This window comes from Diadema setosum, chromosome 20 (assembly GCF_964275005.1).
Source record: "Diadema setosum chromosome 20, eeDiaSeto1, whole genome shotgun sequence".
In the NCBI taxonomy this organism is placed as follows: domain Eukaryota; kingdom Metazoa; phylum Echinodermata; class Echinoidea; order Diadematoida; family Diadematidae; genus Diadema; species Diadema setosum.
This window is the reverse complement of record NC_092704.1, coordinates 35122965-35146740: the sequence shown is the minus strand read 5'-3', so window position 1 is coordinate 35146740 and position 23776 is coordinate 35122965. Positions and strand designations below refer to the sequence as shown.

At 39.2% G+C, this 23776-nt stretch overlaps 1 protein-coding gene across 1 annotated transcript in view; it reads left to right on the top strand.

Annotated features, from left to right (window-relative positions):
• Window positions 1-23776, top strand: part of LOC140243852 (uncharacterized) — a 172383-nt gene that overhangs the window by 124430 nt on the left and 24177 nt on the right. Inside the window, exons 4-17 of the mRNA XM_072323526.1 lie at window positions 1262-1421; window positions 2112-2310; window positions 3080-3371; window positions 4525-4888; window positions 5107-5368; window positions 9783-9888; window positions 10695-10746; window positions 11487-11728; window positions 12316-12482; window positions 13278-13408; window positions 13905-13980; window positions 14987-15070; window positions 15598-15754; window positions 19748-21406. Coding sequence (XP_072179627.1) covers window positions 1262-1421; window positions 2112-2310; window positions 3080-3371; window positions 4525-4888; window positions 5107-5368; window positions 9783-9888; window positions 10695-10746; window positions 11487-11728; window positions 12316-12482; window positions 13278-13408; window positions 13905-13980; window positions 14987-15070; window positions 15598-15754; window positions 19748-21406 — 3951 coding nt within the window. The remainder of the gene's footprint in view (window positions 1-1261; window positions 1422-2111; window positions 2311-3079; window positions 3372-4524; window positions 4889-5106; window positions 5369-9782; window positions 9889-10694; window positions 10747-11486; window positions 11729-12315; window positions 12483-13277; window positions 13409-13904; window positions 13981-14986; window positions 15071-15597; window positions 15755-19747; window positions 21407-23776) is intronic.

Genomic DNA, 23776 nt, shown 5'->3' with positions numbered 1-23776 from the left:
GTCAGAGATTTCATACTATTTCTTATAGTTGGTAATTTTCATACAGCTCACTCAATACATGCTCTGCAATGATAACTGACTGTAAGTCATATCCACCATGTATTCAAATAAGTTTTAGATACTCCTCCCCTGGTGAAATCCTTACAAACAATCCAATGAACTTTGTGTCAAGAATGACTGTTCTCTGAAATGATACACATTTAGGAATATCAATTGGACTCCTGACTCAAAATCTGTAGAACAGTTATGAGGTTGCCAAGTTAACCACATCAATGGCAAAATTACGACAGTATGACTTGCATTATATGCAGAAATATTCCCCACAAGTCACATGTCAGTAAATTTGTGGATCTAGTTGATATTTGGTATCAGGTATAGTATGTGTGATGACAGATGAGTAAACTGTTGATTGAAATTATGCTTTGCTCGGCAACTTCAGATACAAGTGAAATAATTTTGTTTTTATGATATTGGGAGTGAAAGAAAAAAAATTATCTGAACTTTATATTACCTTTATTAATGTATGAAGACTAATTTTGATGGATCAATCAATATGAAGACTTAGTTGAATATAAAGAAGTACTTGTATTCTTCTTAAATGTGTGATGCAAAATAATTGATTGTGCAGCTTTAAATAAACATATGACGACTGTGAGGATTTAAGATAATTGCACGTAATGTTGAGTGTCTGATCACTTAACATACTCCTTGTGTAAAAAGGGAAAAGAGAGAAAGAAATCTTTGTGTCTTCTACATTTTACTGATGCCCAATAAATCAGCTGCTATCAATCCAAGGAGAGGATAGATGTTTGTAAAGCTTCTCCACATAATGGTGCTTCCGCCTCTGTCCTGAGGAACAAATTTATTGCAGCGTGAGCCCTCTTTTATGGACTTTCCAATCACACCTAACACTTACAAGAAGTGTACTCTATCATTCATGCTCTTGGTTGTGCACAGTCTTGTCTCTTTTGACACTGGTAAAAAAGTCTCCCCCAATGAATGCAGCTGTTATACTTCCGTAGAAAGTCAGTTGCCTGAGATAACTGATTTAATCTTTGATGATGATGTTTGTAGTGAGGAAGATTGTTAAACTTTGAGAGGAGGGAAAGCATTGTCATCCCATCTTATTTTGAAACCGATGACAAAGAGGTGAAAAGAACACTTGGATGTCAGGATTCATTGTGTCTTAGATTGGGAGATGGTCTTCACACGGTGTTAATGTTTCCTGGGATCTCGTTTGTGATTTGACTCTCCCCTGTAGTCAGTGATGAGCAACGGCTTCTATGAGACGGATCTGGATAACACGGACACGATGTCAGAAATCAACACGGAGGCAACGGGATTCTCGCGAGGGGGCCGACTGAGGTCCAGCATGCCGGTCGTGAGATCTGTTGTCAACAAGACCAAGGAGAAGCCACTAGGTAGGACCAGTACTATCTTTATTTCCTTTCTTCTTTTTTTTTTGGGGGGGGGGGGGAGGGGGAGGGACCTCTCAGATGATATCTTTATGGAGTTTTGGTGTGTCTGCTAGAGACTCTCAATCTAGTAAAATATCAGTAGAAAGCATTCAGTATTAGAAACATATTTGTCAAATGTGTCCGATTGTGTATGAGGTTTGTGTAGGAGAAACAAGAGTATCTCATAAATTGTCATCTATGTGATTTCCTTTTAAAAGTTAACTATATCTCCCTCTGAAAAACAAGTATATGTACAGTAGTATTGTAAAACATAGGCAACATAGCCCATTCATTGCTTAGTTTGACTTTGTGTATCAGGATTAGAAATATTGTACACATGCCACAAATATCTTACTCTATTTCCTCTTTCACGTGTGTTTATGCCATCTTACAATAGAAACCTTGCCATTTTAATTCATTACAAGCTTGCAGTTATGAAAAAGGGTTTTGTGTTTTTTTCCTACAAAAGTCCCACGAAAATCAGCTATTAAATATGACCACACCATGATGTATATCATTGGGCATATATCTTTCCCCATATAAAGAAAGGAAGGTATGTGTTTTTATGTTGTTTTTTTTAAATTTCAATTTTTATTGTATTTTTTTTTTTTTTAAAGTCTGATGTGAGTTCATTCTCTTCCCTGACTACTGTAGGTCTCATCTTTCTTCAGTACAAGAATGAAACTAAACGTGCTTTGATGCCCAATGAGGTGACAGGAATTGACACTGTGAGGGCACTCTATGTCCGAGCCTTCCCAAAACAACTCACCATGGCCATGCTAGAGCAGCCTGCCAGGAAAATTTACATCATGGACCCTACCACGGACATATTCTATGAGCTAGAAAACACAGAGTTAGTAAATCAAGTCTTGCAAAATGTGTTCATATGCACCCCAGCATGAACAACTTAGAAGATATGTTGGCATTGCCAATTTGTATGACTCTTTCTTTATATTAAGGCATAGTTTTAGGGAATAAAACATATATTTAGAGGACCTCATGTTGGATGCAAAGAAGATTAGTGTTTCATATTAGCATTTTAAATACTTACAGGCGTTAGCACAGTGCATGGCTACAAGCAGCAGAGATATTTAATGAAAGATAGTATAAGACTCAGAAATATGCTTAGGGCAGCTCCAGCTTCAAAGGAACAATGAAGTTTCACTAGCATTGAATAGCTCTGTGAGGTTTTAAAGTTTGACACTGGAAGCATTCATATGCAAGACCTCATACACCTAATTTTTTTTTCCAATCAGTCAAAACTTCTAGGCAGAAATCCATGCTTTTATTTGATACTGTATGCAGACATTTGTGTGGTATATTAATTTTCATGCATTTTGAGCTACTTTTAGGTAGCTTAAATTCTAAAACCCATGAAAATATATTCACAATTTTTTCTGCACATTTTGAATGGGTTGACAATAGCAGTGTAAATGCAATAACTATCAAATACAGGTATGTTTTTGAGCAGCTCAGCATGAAAAATTAATTGCACAAAAATATTGATGCTTGCAGTACACTGATGAGTTATGAAAATAGCAGAGATGCTGTCATACATGATAATGAGAAGTGACCTCTCTCGTTTATTTACTCCTGCCTCTTCCTCCCGTTGTGTCCTGTAGTGAAATCATCGACAGAACAGTGCTAAAGATATACGAGCCAGGGTTTGTGGAGGACCCCAATGCACCGGGTCCCTCATCGCCCAGGAGCACGACTTCCACCCCCGTGGAGCTGGACTACTACTCCGAACCAGAGGTGGATCACCAGAAGAAGGACGTACGTAAGAATCGCTACAACACCATGACGCTGCCCCGCAGTGGAGCTGGCAGCCTGCAGCCTGATGGGGGCGCCAGACAGCAGGCAGCTATGGGGAACCTTAACCCTTCACAGGATCGGAAACACACTGGCTCCTTGGTAAGATGGAGTAGACACGACACCTGTCATCAAAACATCAAACCTGTGTTTGTGGCCACCTCTCTGTAGTGATCGCCTACTGTATGTAACATCAAGATATTCCCCCATTGAGCAAAGTTGGGTGAAGATTCCTTTGTACAGAGGCCACCTGTCTAGTGTGGCTGGCGACCCTTCATCTGTGTCCTGGGGGGCGTTTCATCAACGAGTTCGTCGGAGATTTCACCGACAAATTTGCTATCAGCCAATCAGACCAAGGATTTCATTAGCTTTTAACAGTTGTCAGTGTAAATCCTTGCGTCTGATTGGCTGATAGCAAATTCGTCGGTGAAAACCTCCGACGAACTCGTTGATGAAACGCCCCCCTGAAGTCAATATTCCATTCCACTGTGTATACTGACTACTAACTGAGACATCCAGCACATCATTGAGGTTTTTTGCCGATTTGCAAACTCATTCATTGTAGATATGATAAAACTAGTGACTTGATATTTGAACATTTATGAATGACATGAGCTATGCAAGTCATGAATATTGAGATGTGATAAAACATTGCTGTCAACCTGTCTATAGGGGCCACCTGTCTATAAAGGCCAATTTCTTGTTTCCCCATGAGTGGGCAGGTACGACTGTGTCATATCATATCATTCTTATCTGGATTTCTCTCTTGAGAGTTGGACATGTATAGTTGGAATGACAGCATGGACACACAAGGGATAAATCGTTGCAATATACTGTAAAACGAGGAATGTTCGCATGCATTTTAATTTCACGAGAGCCAAGATTGGCGAAATTGAAATGCACGCAAAAGTTCTTGTCTACACTATATGCATTGAATGTTAGAGGCAACTCGTGAATATTTCGTGCCGCAAAAAGGCCGTCGACTCCAATTCGCAAAAATTTCATGCCGCAAAAAATATTGTGTTTTACAGTACCCATGTGACCTACATCTTTAATTGAACTTCATTGAATATCAGAAGCATTTATAGAATGCAAATTTTTAGGAGATAGTAACATAAAATCATATGAATTTCAGCAAAATGATACAAATCACAAAAGTTTAATGTATAGGATTCAATTTGCGCACCGGACATTGTAAGAATGATGAATTAAGATGTCAATGTGAGTACTTATAGCCAAAGATCTTTTCGTACAGGAAAACTTCAGACGTGGAACTCCTGAACGAGCAAGTGCCACACTACAGCGTCCAGTGGCACAAAACCAGGCCTTTCAGCGTCTGGCCCCTGAAAGGGCCACCCTCAGTGGACCTGTCCAGAGGGGTCCTGGTCCTGGTCATGGCCCAGGACCCCAGGGCCCATATGGACGAAGGGGCCCTCCACCAAATCAACAGGGCAGTGCCACAATGCCAAGGAGAATGCCCCAGCATGACCCACACCATGGACTGGGCCCCAGGCCCCAGGGGAGTGCCACCATACCCCGATCACAGAAAGGGGGAGGGCCCACCATGGTGGACGGGAGGCCCTCTGGTGGTGACATGAGACGTTTGGATGTCACTCCAGGTAAGTTTGGTAGGAATTTTTGTTTTCGTCTGTTTTCTGAGGGAGGAGTAATCCACTTCATATCTTATTTGTGACATAAACTTTTCATGGTTTGTATCTCAGTTTTGAATTTCTTATTTGTTAACATTCAAAATACAGTTTGTGTAATGGAAGATGTTTTGAAGTCATTGTGAACATGGCATTCTCAAGTGTTCTTTGGTTCCCTTCCCTCTGCGTAGTGTCCAAACGGCCCCAGCCCCAGGTCATGTCAGCCCCCATGCCCAATGGCCATCCCCGCCAGCGTGGCCCCCCTCCCCAGCAGCACCCTCACCACCAAACACCACCTGGCCGCCCGATGGGTCCCCACGGCACCTTGCCCAGGAATGGTGCTCCTGGAATGAGGCATCCCATGCCCAACGGCACAGGACCAGGGCCTGGGCATCCTCGCGGTCAGGCCCCACTCCGTCGCCATGGTAGCCATGATGGAACCTTCCAGGACAGGTAAAGACAGCCATCTTGTTTCTCTCCTTCTCATCCTCCCTTTAATTTCTCATTATGCTGATATTGTTATTGTGTTTCCTAGTAATGCATGTTTGTATCATTTGTAAAGCTGTTATTGTGCTTTTGTGAAAGTGGGGATTTCTTGGGTTTTTAGTGTACACAGGCTTGAAGGTCAGTGCTACAATATCTTCCAAATCATTAATATTACTAAACATTCCACAAACTGAATATCAAAGAAATGCTTTCTTGGAAACATATAGCATTCCATAATCGTAAAGTCATGTCCAGAGATAACTTGTCATTATTAATTAAAATAGTATGCCACTAATCATTGCTTGTTTGGATAGTTTGATTAACTGCTTTGAATATTCATGTGTGCAAATGGCTCAGTCTCTTCTTCAGAAGTTTAGACCAGAAGGTCATTAGATCCACGGGCTTCAGACACACTTAACTCCTTCTGACTCTCAACTTTGCAATCTGAATTGAAAACAGTCTGCTCTCAATCATCATTTCCATGAGCATATATAACTAGAGAACGTAGCATTGTTGACATTGGGGTATCACAGAAGTATCAACAGTAGGCTTATTGATTTCCAAAATCTACATTTAAAACGAAAGTTGTAAGCTCCATATTTCAGGGTATTTGTTGTAAATGAGGTCTCAAATTTGATGGGAAAAGCAGACATTTTCAGTCAGAATCTTGCTGTGACATTGGTGCCATTTGTAATACTCTGGATGTATGTGAAGCTTGAGTTTGATGAAAGAAGAGCATGTATCAACTCAATATCAAAACAAGAAAGAAAAATTGTAATCAAAGCAGGACTGTCTTTGTTGGTCACATTGGTTTTACATGCTCTTCCTTCATCAAATATGTTTGTAGTCTGTTTGTCTGTTGTCTGTCTGGCTGTATTGTGGTGAACTAGTGCCTGTTTGGTTTGTTTGATGTTTATTGCCAAATTTCCTTAAGAAATTCTTCCAAAATCTGATCACAAATTTAGGAACTCCTTGTTTACTTTATCAGACTGGAGTAAGTAAAGAAGCCAATATTTATTGGGCATATTTACCACAGACATTACCAAAAGGAGATGCCTCTGGTTTTGTGATGTAATGGAAATGTTCTTCATCTTGTATATGACGCAAATTTATACAATCAGAATAGCAAAAATATCTGAGATGAATCTCATTTGAGAATTTTTAGGCCAGTATGAATGTTTTGCTTTGATTTTATCTACTGACACCTTCTCATTTGATAGTTTCTGAAAACTAGTGACTTTTTCGTTTTGTTACAAAACATCCATGATGTGACTTCAGGAACCAGTACCAGTAGTCAGTCAAACTTCTAGTCATTTATGATATAACAAATGAAAAATCCTGCTGATGATATCATTTGCGAGAGAAAAGAGCTTTAGAAGTCCAAAACTTAAATGACACATCCCCATGAACAATGACTTACCCAAGCCTTGAAATGTTTACAATAGATATTAACCTCAGTTTCCATATTATAACTTCATTGATTCCAGTATAAGTTTTTGAGTGCAAGCCAGTTTTATGCAATAATGACAATGATTCATTGACTGATCTCTTTATTTCTGCAAGAGTGTCATTCTTTCTTTCTCACAAAATTGTACTTTTTGTGGAGCTAGTGAGGGGCACCCTCAGAGTCGCGTCAGTAATACTTGCTGTTGATGTTAGTCGCTGCCAGTCTCGCTATATGAAAGCACTTATACAGTATAGCCATTGAAAGCTAGGGGGCGCTATTTTGCTTAACTGCATAGTCATCTAACAATGCCGAGATATATAGATTAACTTCATGGCAAGCACTGCAAACTTAACATTCAGATAACAACATTATTAACAAAAAACTGACATTAAATCATCATTTTTATCGCAATGAAATTTGACTGAGATTGATATTTGATGGTCACTATACAAACAAGGGCTTGTCAGTGTCAAGATCTCTGTGGAGGTTGCAAGAAATTGAATAGTGCCCTCTTTAGTCAAAAACTAGAAAGGCATTTCGTCTCCAAGATGCATAACATGGCTGGAAACAGTATGCACTGTTTCTGACATTATGTGTGTGAGAGACGAAGTGATGACACTGTGTAGGTTAAGTCCAGAGCGGCTACTGCTTTGTGAGTGTAGAAATCACTAATACCCTCATCCACTGAACAGAAAATTAACCAAAAAGCACAGGATTTGTAGAGAGAAAAGTGCATTCAGATAGTAAGAATGGAAGCCATTGTAAAGCTGTTGGTCTGTAGCTTAACCCTCTTTTTACCATGTGTTTGGAGAATGACTGACTCATACAGCCAGTCACCACCTACACCTGCTATTTGGCCTGTTATAGCTTAAACAGCACCTTCTGGCCATATCAGATATATACATGTACAATTACTGTATGTACTTCAGTGAGAGATATAGCTAAAAAAACCAAAAAAACAAACCAAAAAAAAAAACAAAAAACAAACAAAACAAACAAAAAAACAACAACTAACTAACTGAAACTTTTGTAGATTGGAACTGATGACATTTTCTGTGGCATGAAACTTTTGCAAATTGTCAGTGCATTAAACGCCATGTGTAGACAAAAACTTGATGTACATTTTACTTCCACGAATCTTAGCTCCTCATGAAATTTGCAAAAGTTTTGTGCATGAACACATTTCTGGTTGTACAGTATGTGTACCTCCAGGTAGTGTTCAAATGATACTGTGGGGTTAAGAGGGTTAAGTCTTTCACCTTTTTTTGTGCTGCCATCACTTCACTAATTGCTGTACACACATGTATAGGCCTCACAGCGCTCCCTCAGTCGATGAGGTCTTGGGTATGCGGGCCGGTGGCCACCAGGCGGGGCCCCAGCGGCCCTACTCTCAGCCTGCACCACTTCCACCAATGAGGTCGCACTCTATGGAAGAAAACACAAAGTATGTGTGTAGCTTGGGGGTTTGCTGAATCATACATCCAACCCATCACCCAACCCACCCATCTTGCATGCTTTGAATGTATATCCACATATCATATGAACTCATATATAAAATTGATTTCTGTTTCATTTTTTGTTTCCTCCCTTCCACTTTCAAATTTGCTGTCAGCCTCATTACACCAGCTGTTGGAACTATCTTAACAACCAAAGGTTGTTACTAAATTTGACCATGTTGATTCAAAAGCATGTTCAGTTCAGCTACTTTTTTTTTTTTACACAGCAAATAATCTTAAAGTAAAAGTGAGTTGTCATTTCCTGTTTGGATCTGGACTGGTTCAGTGAAGGAAATACCATTTGCTGTGACTCTGCTTTCAGATCAAATAATACAATCAAAACCAAGAGGCATAATAACACATAGACTGTTTACAGTTGAATGATGTCTCTGAAGTGGTACAGTGTAAATTCTACACTTCTATTCTTTGGCAAAGCTTGAGGGAAAATCCCCTGATGTGGACTCCTGGTACAGTATGAGTATGATTACAAAGGATAATTAGTTAATAAAGCACAAACATAAAAAATGGCTCATATTAGGTATACTCAGGAGCTGTGTGGAATGTATAAGTTCGGCATGATCAATAATGCATGATGGAGCCACTTATAAATGCAGATTTTATCATCCCAAACGCTATACAGACTGCACACAGAGTGTATTATTTTATTCCCAAGCACACTATATTACTGCAATGGTATGGCTAGCTTCCTCTTTGTAGCAACATATAGGAGAGGTTTAACACCCTGCCATAAATATCCAGACATTCTTATCAACCTTAGAGCATGTTCAGTAACTAACAATGCAACAGCATGACAGTCGCTTGCTGCACCCATAACTTTTGACACAAAAATTTAACAGTTCTAGGACATATCTTGTGCTTTACTAGGCAAAGAAAATGCAACAGTTTTCCCACATAATTTCAAATTAGGAGATAGCAAATGTATTCAGCCTGGTGAAATATTCCATTATATATATTCCATATATGCTGTGTTTTTAGGCTAGAGTTCTTCATTAAAGGCAACTTGAAGGGTCTTTAAATCATCATAATGGTATAAGAAGACTTCTCAGGACAATGTTCACTGTTTTTGAGTGATGGCCCTAATGAAACATGTAAGAAATGAGATGAAATGAATTCTATGATGATTGACATGTTTGTCTTCCTTCTGGAGGAAGACAAATGAGATTGCTCAGACACATCAATGTGAGAAGAGTTGCCCAAAAGGGCCTTAGACCACTGGTTTGGCAAAACTGATTGACTGTATTGACCACTGGTTTGGCTAAACTGATTGACTCTTTAGACCACTGGTTTGGCTAAACTGATTGATTCTCCAAGTTACTGAACTAATCATGGCATGAAGTGAAACTTGATGAAATGCTTTGGCATCTATTGAAATAGCACTCTGTCACGTTTTTGTTTTGCTGCTTCACCAACTGCACAGTGAACGAATCTCAGCCATGGAGCAGCAGATTGCCAATCTTGCAGGCATGGTTCGCTCTGTTATTGGTACCCGTAATGGCTCCCCCAGGAAGGGGCCACCCCCACAGGTGAGACACAACATCACACATAACTTTGTAATCTTATCACATTGAATTCCACAGGCTCATGTTTCTGTTTGTAGTAGTATTGACATGTTATTTTTTTTTTTCAAATAATGTTATTTGAATACATGTAGGTGTTGTGATGTACATGCATACTCAAAATATCATGAGTGGGTGGAAATTACCAGCACTTGTATAAATATCACAGTTAATGGTGAGACATCTGAGCTTTATATTTATCTTTGTACTGATTGAAACAAATAGGGATACAATATCTAAACATCACATGATGATGTTTAACATGTATTACGCCTTGTTATGTTAAAGGGATGGTATGGTATTGGTGGAGATGAGGATTAGGCTTTGGACTTTTTTGTGAGATACCAAGAAACCACTTAAAAATAATACAGAGCATTCCATTCTAAGAGGAATTCAAAGTTTAGTAGATGAAAATTAGTTTTGGAATGGCTGAGACATCCAAAAACAAGGTAAAACAAAGCGATCCTAATAAAGGATGGGTCCCACCTTTTATTAGGATTGCTCTGTATTGGATATCTCAGGCATTTCAAAGCCAATTTTCATCAAATAAATGTTGAATCCCTCTTGGAATTCATGCTCTTTCATATTACCTAAGTGCAGTTTCTCATTATCTCACAAAAAAAATGTTAGAAACCTGAAGTAAGGTCTCAACCAAAACTATACGATCCCTTAAAAAAAAAAAATGGTGTAACTTATTCTTAGTTTGGTAAGAGTCATATCAAATTCAATCAGGTCATGATCCTAATTTTGCTTTCCTATGTTTTACATAGCAGGATGGCCAGAGGCCGGCAGCTGACCACAGACCAGCACCTCCTGTACGAGCAGGTAACATTCTCATGGCTCCTCAATCAAGCAGAAATTTTTTTTCCTACTCCATCTCGTGGGAGGCAGGTAACATTCTCATGGCTCCTCAATCAAGCAGAAATTTTTTTTCCTACTCCATCTCGTGGGAGGCAGGTAACATTCTCATGGCTCCTCAATCAAGCAGAAATTTTTTTTCCTACTCCATCTCGTGGGAGGCAGGTAACATTCTCATGGCTCCTCAATCTAGCAGAATTTTTTTTTCCTACTCCATCTCGTGGGAGGCACCTGACAAATGTGTTGCGACAGCAACACTCTTGTTTGCAACATGGTGTGGGTTTTTGATCTGTTAAGATATTTATTTGGATGAGAATGTTATGTCATATAATGTATAATGATGACAATTAGTCACAAGAAACAGAGCATGTAGACTGGAGCCCCAGCCCACTCAAGAGTGTATAATATTACAGAAAACTTTAAAAGTTTACATTATCGTGTGGGAATAAGATATGTAATAGTTGATATCTGCTGACTCACAACCATGAACTCTTCCCTGGTGAAATATTGTTAATGTTGTGAAGGTTACATCTCAAGGGGGAAAGAATTTTGTATTCAAAGAGCTACATTTTCTACAGGCTGTAATTGTCTCCTGAACTTTATTAGAAGAAATGTTGCATTTTTATTTTCAGTTAATCAGAAGTAATGCTGAAGCAGTGAATGGTTCTTTTCACCTTAAAACATTACTTTTTGACTGCGTTTTTTAGATGCAATGCCCATCACGCAGCAGCCAAGGACCCCCACCCACCAGCCACCGCTCCACTCCCGCACCCCAGAGGGTCACTCCCGTACCCCTGATGGTCACTTGAGACCATCATCTCACCCTGGAGCTCCAACAAGCCCGAGAGGACCAGGGGTCAACCTCCAACGTAGCGCCATGGTGATGAAACATCGAGTCACTGACCTCCGCATGCAGCTCAAGCAAGTGCGCAAGATGCACCTTAATATGGTAAGAAGCAAACTGTCAATGAAATGATCTCTGGATATTTTCCTCCCCATTTTGGGTTTTAACCCATTGAGGACAGGCTAATTTTGCTATAACACGCATTTCCCATAGACCCCTGCCCGAGTATACTCGGGGCTTGTCCTCAACAGGTTAAGTGGGTGAGTGCTAACTTCATTTTGAATGTAAAGCTTACTTGACTGTATGTACAAGTGAGGATAGTCTTTGCCCTAAACTGTCAGATTTAAAGGTAGAGACAAATCTAGGCAAGACCTTATTTTGGCATCTCACTGTCTTCTACTTTGTTGCATAGATGAATAAGTAAGAATAGAAGACTGAACTCTTGATCCCTGTATGTTATACTTTTCTGTAGCAGCTATCAAGTAGGAGTTAGGATGTTTTGTTTTGTTTTTGTTTTTGTTTTTTTCAAGCAGGGAAAGAGTTGATGTTTATCTTTTTGCATATCTGTATGTTTTTGGAATGTACGTGTACATCAAAATATACAGATGCTCTTCCACATCAATCATTTTCCAGGATCGGTAGCTGTGGTGTGACGTTGATGAATATATTTCATATTCCCTTGGATTCATTAGGTTCAACAGATGAACAACAACTTCAAGTCAACATCGCACAAGATCCGTATGGCCCTAGAGGGCGCCCCAGGTTCAGATATCCATCCAATCAGGAACGAGCGTGCCAAGGTGCACCAGGATTACCTGCGATATCTTCAGACACAAGAGACCATTGAACGAGAGCTCAGGTAAGCTCACAGAATGAACCAGTGTTACAGAAGAATAGTCTCCATGGTGTGTATTATATTATAATGGGCCTATACCCAGTGATGAGAGAATGAGAGATAAGAAAGATGAGCAAGAGAAAAGAATAGATGAACCGGGAAAGATGAGAAAGAAAGGGAAAAACACATGAGATAGAAAAAGAGAGATCTAAACAAATATCTATTACTGTTGTAAGCAAATGTTCAGATAGCACATATTTCTCAAATGACCCCAGATATTGAGAGGAAAGTAAGTTTTGGACTCCTTACTCAATCTACTTTCTGAAATATTAAACTAGTTATATAATCGTATACATATACGGTATGTGCTGACTTCTAATTGCTTCTTCCACCCATACAAATTGTACATTTGGTTTTTTGAAGTTTTCTTGCTTTCACAACATTTTGCAATGATCAAAGAACATGTTGCGACACTGTTTTTAGCATGCCCTGCATTATGTAAAATATGATATGTTTCATAGCATTCTTTCCATTGAAAGGCTTTCCTTTGTGATACAGACATCTGTTTTTTTTTTTTTTTTTTTTATTATATTTGGAACTCAAACTAATGTGGTCATGTGTTTACTTCTGTAAGAAGGTTCTTGATGAGAAAAGGTTCTTTTCTCTTTTGCAGCATACAAGTACTTTTACTTGTGTCATGTATTATGTGACATAATCATTACTTCTCTGCTGGTTACTGTCTGATTGCACTTACATTGTATAATTATCATGAAATTAATCATTTCTCACTTCACTCATTTGTAATGCCACCACATGCAGGGAGCTAGATGAGAATGTGGAAAAATTGAGAGACCACACAATCAACAAGCGTGGCAATGTGAACCTTGAAGAGATTGACCTGTTAGCACAGTCGCTAGGCAACAGCAGCAGAAGAATCGCTGAACAGAAAGGTATTGATGCCTTTGGTCTCAGAATCCTCATTTCTCCAGAAAAATAGTCTTCCTCTTTAGTCTAAATGGTTTTTATATGACCATCTTGAGTAGGCTTCCACAAAAGCATTCCTGCGTGTTGTAATAGAAGAGTGACAATTAAAAAATGACATTAGTCCAGTCTGAACGTATTGTCTTAATTGATGACATATAACCCTGTTTCTTACTGTTTACAATACAGAAAATTATTACATCATTCTTTTACATTGATTCACAGGATTTTGCATTGGATTATCAAGTCTGAATTGTCCTTCAGCAAATTAAAAGAAAGCAACCAACATATACATCTGAATAAGTTACTAGTAATCATATCTGTCTATATTCTTGGAGTTGTATGCATAAAGCTCATGTGCCATTTAAGCTCTGATACTGTCTTAAGCTCGGAATCTAACACTCTATGCATGATAAATCATTGATTTTAATAATCATGACCTCTTGACCTCTCTCTACCTTGCAGTAAACTTCCCAGTGTTAGCCGAGAAGCTGAAGACAGTGCAAGAAGGAGAGATGGAGATCGTTGTGAGAGAAGAAAAGTAAGCTGGTGGTAGAAATCACTGTCATTGGAATACAGCTACTGCAGAAACCCAGAGTCTTTGACACATCTGTTTGCTTATTTGCATTGATTCTGTTTCTCAGATCAAAACAAAATGGAATCATATTGCTGCAAATCATCAAAGTATGTGTATAACTACGGAAAAGTACAATTTCATGAAATACTGTAGCATAATTATTATGAAAATTTGTGTTGGTATAAATCTTGAAAGGCAGTGAATTTGATTCAACAAGGAAGCAGGAGACCAACATAAGAAAGGCTTGACTTGGCTGATGGCCTAGTGGGGAATTTAGCTCTGGTTTGCTTCTCATAGATGAATCTGTTATTTCCAGGCTTTTTTTTTTTTTTTTTCATACAGTCCATGTGATATATTGTAGACATGTTAAAGTTTGTGTATCTAGCATTTTGATGTGATGCTGTACAAGAAAATACACTAAATCATTTCATAAGTTGTATTTGAAATTATGACAACAGTATGTGAGCATACATGCATGCAACAGTGTACATTCCCATAAGAGGTTCGTGGACATGCATCTCCATCCAGACAAATAGAACACAAATGCCATTAATGGTGTTTTGAACATCCACAATCTGGAAGAACAGAAATGAGACAGACAACTAATAAGAAGCTTAGTAATCATTATTATGCCAAGAAACATTAATTAAACTAGAGGTAGGCCTATTAGCAATACCTTTGTATGGATTTAGCAGCTTTACTTTAGTGATTTATTAATCTTTTTCTATTAATTTGTGGGTACACACTAAGAAGAGGAAGAGGAAAATGAAGACTTGGAATTGTTTAACATGATGTTTGTAGGTCAGCCATTATAGGTCAGCCTTTCTAGGTCAGCCTTTCTAGGTCAGCCTTTTACAGACTGCTTTCATATGAATAGATTGAGGAAGATGTTGACAATTCTTTTATTTCTACTGTAATATATTCATTTCTTTCTTTGATCTTTCTTCATGGCTGTGATTTTTACATGAAGCTGGATGAAGCATGAGCCGCAGCGACTAGACGACCATTTCAAGAGATGCAAGAAAGTCACCAGCACTCTCTACACACTCAAGAGGTCAGGTTTCTCACAGCTCTCATGTTGCAAGCTCAAGCCAGTATTCAGGGGACTCTAATTAGACAGTCCAGGGGATTGGCAGTTTTCTTTCGTTATTTTGAAATTTTGTTATAGCTGAACAATATATATTAATATGTCCAAATTGTAGATAATCAATTTGGTACCTGACATTTTACTTTACGGGCAGAAAACTTTGTTGGAGCTGTGTTCATTACAATGAGAGTACACTGTAACTACCAGTAAGTTGCCATCTTTATTATGCATTTGCAGAATTCATTGCCCCCCCCCCCCCCCCCCATCCTGGAAACAAGTTGTATATGTGGCATTTTGCTCTCTGAAGAACATATGTATCCTAAACAGTGTGTTTTTATTTTGTACAAGTTGACTCGGTTATCCAGTGTTCAATGAATAGTCTTGATGATCTATGACATAAAATGGCTGTTAGAAATGTCAAAAAAAAAACAAAAAACTTTTGGCTGTGATGTACATACCTTGTAATAGAGAGCCATGATTGTTACATGCTGCAGGATGGCTGCTACACATGATGAGCCATACGTCATCTCTCCGACATCAGCCTCAGTCTCACCATCCTCCACGTTGACCAGTAAGCATGTGGTCAGAGTGGACACAGCACCCTACCCACAGTCTGCTGTGGTCCAGTGCCAGACCATTCTAGATGATGAGGTAAAAATCCTAGGAAGTCTCATTTTTACATCATTTCAGATGTTTCAGATAATGACTTTTCATCGTTTCCATTCTGCCTTTTGTAATCCATTTTGCGTTTGCAGTCATAACTTATGTATGCTAGCCGTATTTGAGGTAAAGTTTGCCAAGTTTCATTTCATTGTCTTGTTTCATATATTCAGTGGTAAGATTAGGTTTTTTTTTTTGGTTTTGTTTTAATCATAACGCTTGCTTTATTTTTACTATGCTGGCCATATCATGATCATATTCGTGCAAGTATTGTTCTTAATGTCATTATGCTCTGCTCCTGACTGTGGTACAGCATTGTCTTGTTGTCTTGGCAAGTGTATTTGAGTGAATTCTGGAGGGCAGTAGAGGTTTATAGATAATTAATAAAAGTGTGCTTGAGCAGGGAGGTGGGTCCCACAGCTCCCTGGTTTAAGCTATAACAATTTAATTTTGAATGAGTAAATCATATCATTAGCCCATTTACAATGAGAACCCACCATACAATGATTAATCAACATCAGTATTCAAATAATTAACCACTAAAGTACTAATTGGTTATTTTCCAAGGAGGATAACTCATTTCCATTTTACAAAGATGTAATGCAATTGTAACTTAAAGGTAATGTATACCTTCATCCTCGTAGATATATTATACAATAGATGATATATTCTGCAATGCTATGTCAATAATATCAAAGACGAACACATATGCTACACCGTACTTATTATCTATGCATAAGTGAACAATATAATGACATAACCTATTAAAATTGTCTGTTGTGCTCTAAACAACCTGTACTTCAATATCACCTATTTCTGAAAATCCAGAGCTAACAGATCACTGTGTAACATCCAATCAGGCATTGATGATGGTTACTTAAACTGCATCAAGAAGGTTTTACTACATCTATTCTAGGAGCTGTTACATCGTACATATTTGACATTGTAGTTCTTGCAGGGTTATTTGATAGTATTTACCCCACAATCAACCCCCCCCCCCCATCAATATCATTCAGAAATGATTTGCTTGATCAGTTATTCATTTACCTTAAAAGTTTCCAAAGTATGTCCTTGCTTTTCTTACAAGCCTGTTTAAGATCTACCACAATGAGAGATATTGCAATGCCTTTTTTCTTCTAGTGGAAAAACCAGAAATACTACTAGATGAGCTCTATTCACCAAATTTATTGAAATACGACTGTAATCATACACTCACTGTTTGCAGATTAAGTACAATGAAGTGAAAATATGAAAATCCCTTTCTGATTTAGTAACATTCTGTTTCCTTGGGATGAATTTGAGTGAGTTTATCACCTCAGTGTTGTCTTATGGCCATGATGCGTTGTTTTGTTAGGGTAAAAGTTAAAACCATATGATGTAGTGTTATTTATTTATGTGGTGCAACATCCGTTTGAGTCACCATGACCCAGTATCCGTTCCAAACTAAACTTTCTGCTTAGTTTGGAATCTTCACCACAACTTTTCACCTGTCATGCCAGAAAACTATAGGGTCAAAGGTCATGGTTGGCCAGGAGCCAATAGGGATGCAAGGTGTCACACTCACTGGCACGTAGACATCATTAACATTGAGGGATTGGATTTTAGGGGCAGGGAGATTTTAGGAATACCAGGAAAATGGGGGGGGGGGGGGGGAAGGGGGCTATACTACAAGTTCCTGGTATACAAATGAAATGACATGCAAAATATTCAGATGTATGTGATTCTGAGCTAACACAAAGTTTGATTCAATTCATTTCAGTCCAGTGTATAAATTCACTTTACAGCCAAGGCTGCGCTGCATGATAGCTGCCAGTCAAATGCATGTCAGTACAGTAGCAGCATTCCTGATACATTTGAATTTCTATAGAAACATAATTCCTCATTTTTACCCAACTCTCAATGTGTCATCTGTCATCACAATTTTGACATATTGACAGATTTATGGGCCAGCTGTGTTACTGATGGTACATGTATTTGGTGTCATGGTGTAAGATCCCAAAGTGATCCTAGACATTCAAGTTCAATTTACTCCTCTCCCTTTGTGATTTGCCTGATTCACCCATCTTGATTCAACCATCTTCACTGAAACTTGAACCATGGCAGTCAACCCAAATTAGCCTCACCTCTAGGTTTTGCCTCCACCCCCTTTCCCATTTCCCTGTCCTTCTAACTCTGTTCTAGTTAAAGTTGAATGAGAGCCAGTGGAGCATACATAGCTTGACTCTAACCTTTGCAGGAAGATGAAATAAGATTCATCCACACCAGTGCTTGCCAAGTTTGCTTTAGGTGTTTCCTCTACAACAGAGCAGACAATATTTATGACATGATCACATTAAGGGCCTAGGAAGAAACAAGTGCAATGATATAACATGTTGTCCAAGCCAAAGAATAATTTATGAAACTGGTATAAACTTCCAGCTTCACCACCCTCTTCTCACAAGTCTGAAGTTTGTTTGGATAAGCGTAGTGTTGTCATAGTGTGTGCTGATTTTTGAAGATGGGACTTTGCTAAGGATAAAATCAGAAATACATTTTGTGGCTATGTTTTGTGATTTCGCTTAACCCATTATTGAAGACTTGTCCCAAGCATACTTGAGCAGGTGTCTATGGGAAATGTGTGTTAAATGTATAGCAAAATCAGCCTGTCATCATCAGTGGGTTAAAGGGTTAAAGGAACATAGTTGCCTACATATGAAAACATAGAAGGAAGTTATCAACACAGATTTACAGCTGTTACCAATACTTGAAGTATAATTTACAAAATTTCATTACCTTTGGATCCTTCCCCCCCCCCTCCCCCTTCCCACCGACACACACATACATGTTTGATTCATGTCAAGTATTAGAAGGTAGGATCCTTTGAATTGATGTTTCATCAAGTACAATGTATTTACACATGTCACTGTTCATATTGCAATGCAATGTGTGACGCGTACTCATCACTGATTTACTATTTCCTATTCAGTCCCTTGAAAAATTCTGTATGGCTTACTAAAAATGTGAGAGAGATAGAGAAAATGAAGGAGATAGTGAAACAAAGAAAGGTTATTTCCATTTGTCTCAGCTAACATGGTGACAAGATCAAGTCAATTTTGAACATGGCATATTCTCATGTTCAGCAGTGTCAGTAGATAAGACTTTAGGGTAAATTCTAAGTGTATCCCATTGAAGGCTCTTCAGGTGGATGATAAAAGTCAATATTTACCTTGTCCCATAGCACCATTGAGTCTACTCATCCAAAATAGGACGAGTTTGAAGGTGCACAAGTTGTAGGCAAGTTTGCATTGTATTGTATCATCAGAAACTCTCTGGCAGACAATGTGTATTGTTATGACGTCATGTCCCATAGATTCATGTTATTTGAATGACTGGTCATGATGAATGAACAGAATATCCAATTTAGAATTTAGTATTCACTGCCTTTTATGTATTGCATTGTCAGGGCTTTGCATTGAAAGTCTATGGAGTGTATGACACACACAAAGATGAACATGTTACTTACATTTGTCACTTAATGCATGCAATTTGTCCATCATGCAGGCATGTATGAAATCTGATGGATGTTATCAAGCAGATATCGGATTATATACCTCTGCAATACATCGTGTAGCCTTCTGATTCATACCTGTATTATACTCTGTAAAATTAATATGATTTCTCAGTAATCATGTAATACATGTGCAGCTAGATGAATACATGTATGTAATGAAGAGTTTTCCTGTCTGTGTGTTTTTAAAGTCCATCATCACTTTTGCACCATTAAGCTTTTCATTATAGCGGCATTTTCACATTGCAATAGATCATCACCTTCATTTATATGCCACACATGTACATGTCAGTATACTAGCGCATTGTACATTGAGGCATATGTTATATATTGCCACTTATCAGACTCTCTGATACACTGCTTGGTGATTAGCTGCTCTCTCTCTCTTATCCTCTAACTGCACTCTTTCAACTAACATTTTCATCCCAACATTGCAGGCTGAGCCAGTGGTCCGGCATGACTTACCACACCGATTCAAGTCCCCTCTGGAAAGGGACCTCTTTGAGCAGACACTGTCTGAGACAAAGGGAGCCCTGCGCCAGACGCACAACGTTGACGCCAACACCGTGCGCCACAGGCGTACCCTGCGAGAGCTGTTTGACCAGGAGAATCACGACACCATGACTCCAATCATCACGCCTGAGAAGGCAGCCAAACGAGAGGCGCAGAAGGAAGCTGCCGCTACGGGTGCCAGCAATCAGAAGAAAGGTCCACCGCCTCCTCCTCCACCGAGGAAACACTTCCCGGCATCCCCCGTGCCGGAGCAGAGCAACAAGAAGATCACATGGTCCAGCACACAGACCACCCCCACCAACAAGGTGCCTAGTGATAGGGTGGAGCCAGTGGCCACAGCCCCCCTTGAGTCCAGGACTGAATCTGTGACCGAGTCTGAACCTGATGTGGTTGAGAGAGTGGCGAAGTCTGAGAGGACTGTGGGAAGGAGAGAGATGGGTGAGGTGGGTGGGTGTGGGGGCGCTGCTGCCGGCTCTAAAGTGTTGTGTGCCGTCCCAAGTACCTCTGCTGATTGCCTGATTCATGCCGTGTCTGTTGATCCCCCTCCAATCACAAATACAATCAAATCACAAGAGACATCTAAATCCACTCCATCCCTTGGTGTCAAAGACACCCCTCAAGAAGTCAATGGATCCTTCCATTCACAGAACTTTGAATCATCAGTAGGCAATGGGGGTGTTGCACATTCCAGTGATAAGGTAGCAAAAGAACCTGAGCCCCCCGTGACCAAATCACAAAGCAAAAAGTCCTTTCTGAGTAGAAGTCCTTCTAAAAGTGGACAGCAGGGTAGTAGCAATTCAAAGTCAAAGTCCAAGAAAATGGGTGGAGCCCTGGCCAGGCTTCTTAGGAGGGACCATGAGAAGGGAGATAGTGCACAGAAGGCAAACAGTCCCAATTCCAAATCAGATCCCCCTCCCAAACCCCCTCGGGGCTGCATGGACTCACCCACACAGCAGACCAAGAAGCTGTTCATCCGCAATGATGGTAATGTCAACAACAATGCCAAGCAGGTAACTATCCCGCAGCGCTCTGGTAGTGTGGCCAACCAGGGCAGGATGGCGAAGTCTGCAGAGAACCTTAATCTCTCAAGTTCCCCAGAGGATCACGACCTCCACCCTCCGGAAGGCATCTACAATGTGCAGCAGCAACAGATCATCCAGGACTCGCGCTCCCTTAGTACCTCAGCTCTGCGCAATACGGCCATGACGGTGGCACCTTCTTCTCCTGTAAGGACACTGTCGGAATCATCGACTGGTGAGTCGCCCAAATCAGTGCCTTCCAGTGTGGAAACAAAAAGACGCGATACCGAGCCCTCTGTTCGTCCCAAAGCAAAGTCAATGTCGGCTGGGCAGGAGGACTCCAGGACGTTACAACTCAAGGCCCAGTATGCCAAACTTCGCCAGATGCAAATTGAAAATGACGCCAAGGAAAAAGCATCATCTGCCCAATGTCATGACAGCAAGGAAGCGGAGAAGAAGGTGGCCTCTGAACCTACCGTAGCCATGGTAACGCATCCCAACCCAGAGGCAGATCGCTCAGCAGCAGAGTGTAACCAGACTGCACCCAGTGCACCACAATATGAGGTGATTTCATTTTAGTAGCAAAAATTCCACTTAAAATGAACAAAAGAAAAGCATCAAGGCCCCCCTTCCTTGCTCAAATTTGCTTTCATTTTCCAGAAAATGTTATCTTTAGTGCATTTTCCCAGGTGCCCTACCCCAGGTACCCTACCCCAGGTGCCCTGTCCCTCCTCCCGAGGCAAGACTTCCTGCAACCACTGCTTCCACCGCATCGTTCTGCAGAAACATGCTCCTTATCAAGTGAAGCAAACTGAAATTAGCCAGCAACACTTTCTCTTTTCTCGCCACCCTCCTGTCACAGCTCTCTTAATTTGTTGCTTAGTTTGTTTTTCATTTCAATTATTTTTTTGTTGTGGTAACTGGGCTCTACTCTGCTGTCTCTTTTTCCCCCCATTTCTTTTTATAATAAGCTTTTTTTCTTTTGTTTTTTTGCCAATAAAAGACACCTTAACATGCACATTATAGATATCCACCTTTGCTCCATCACTGACACATACATGTATACACCGCATCACAGGCTGTATCAGTTCCACCATACAAAACTACCACATATTTATTCTTTCAGCCGTTCTTTATTTATCAGTAATGTTTAACAACACTAGCATTCAGTGAGCATTGTATTTCTTGTCAGTTAAACCTCATTCTCCTGTCAGCAGCTTTCACTCATCCATTCCACAGTGTCAAAACTCTACCTGTGTTGTATGCTAAAGGCAGCTGTGTAGTTTAAACATCACAGGCTTCACAAACTTCACAAGAAGCTGTTGGAGACTAGACTGCAAACAATGCACCATTGTGTATCTGTTTTCATCCAGTACTACACGAAACAAACAAACAAGAAGATGAAGAACGTTAGACACAGTCAAATACTGTAGTCCATTTAGTTTAGTTATTATTATTCAATATGTGGATAGACATTTTCTGCATTTTGAGCAAGTAAGGTCATTAAAGAAAAAAGCTGAACTAAGCATTTTTTTTTTTCATTACAATGAGAACATTTGACAACAGATACTATATATGTTATGGTAGAGAGATTTAAAAAAAAAAGAAAGAAAAAAGAAGGTCCTTTTTATGTTAACACGATTGCAGATTTGAAGGGATTATGTTTCCCCCTTTCATCTTTTTCTCTTTAATTCTATTTGATTCAGTTTGATCATAATCTATTGGAGTGTATAGCCCAGCATTACGTAATAGAATTATTCATGAATTATTTTGAACAATATTTTTTTAAAGAATGAAAAATCCTTAAAAAAAAAACAGGGATTTTTTTTTTGTTCCTTATTTAGCAAAATGCCCAAAGAAAAGAATGAAAAAGCTGTAACAGTGGTATAGCAACACACACATACATTGTAGTTTATGAAAAAAAGCGGAGCCAGGATTCTCCAGGAAATACAATGTAGCGTGTTCCAAGAAAACTTGATGTCATTTGCCCACATTGGGATTCTCAGTAGGAGCTAAATGACTGCTTCTAGAAATGCACTGCTTGCCAACAACTTGTCCACCAAACCATTTATTAGCCTGCTTGCATCTGAGTCATGACAGTTGGTAGATTTCAAACGCATGTAATCAAATTATCACAGGGTGATCATCTGTATGCTTACATCCAGCCAAAACATTGAAACCAACTTTAACTGCACACATCTACACTACAGTATACACTTTGCTGCCAATAATTTGCAAAGCAACATTCTCACTAGGCTTAAAGGTATACTCCACTTCATGTTCAAGCTATAAACTGTGATAAAAAAGAGGTTATTCAGCGAGTTACAAAGCAGTCATTTTTTTGTTTTTATTTGACAAGTAACAAGAAAATGATGGGCCTTTTTCTGCAACATTTGACATATTTTCACACCACAGTGGTATATTGGTCAGAGCCATGTTTCCAAATTTCATGAGGTGATGTCATCATTTCACAATTTTCTCTGTGATGAATACATAAAAATGATAAACCAAGAGTACACAATTCTTGGTCAATACCACTCTTGCAACTATACCTACCCCTCAACTATCATATCACTTAATTAGAGCAACTCCATAATGATTTCTTGCAAAAGATGTGATCCTTTTCAATTCACTTTGGACAAATAAAAATTGTCATCACCTTATCCAGTTTGTATAATTTCTGTGAGTGATTTCATTTCAACATGAAATTTTAAAATCTCATACTTACTTGTTTTCCAAATTTGAATAAAACTGTAATTGTTAGTTTCCTTTGATTTTACTCTATTTCACGTTTAATGTTCACTTGAAGTGGAGTTCCTTTATAGCCCTTTTGGCCGAAGCCATATATATGTATGTAAAAATACCATCAATATAAATAACCTTTTATTTGTATTTCCTACCTGATAACTAACAAGCCATGTCATCCCTTTTCTT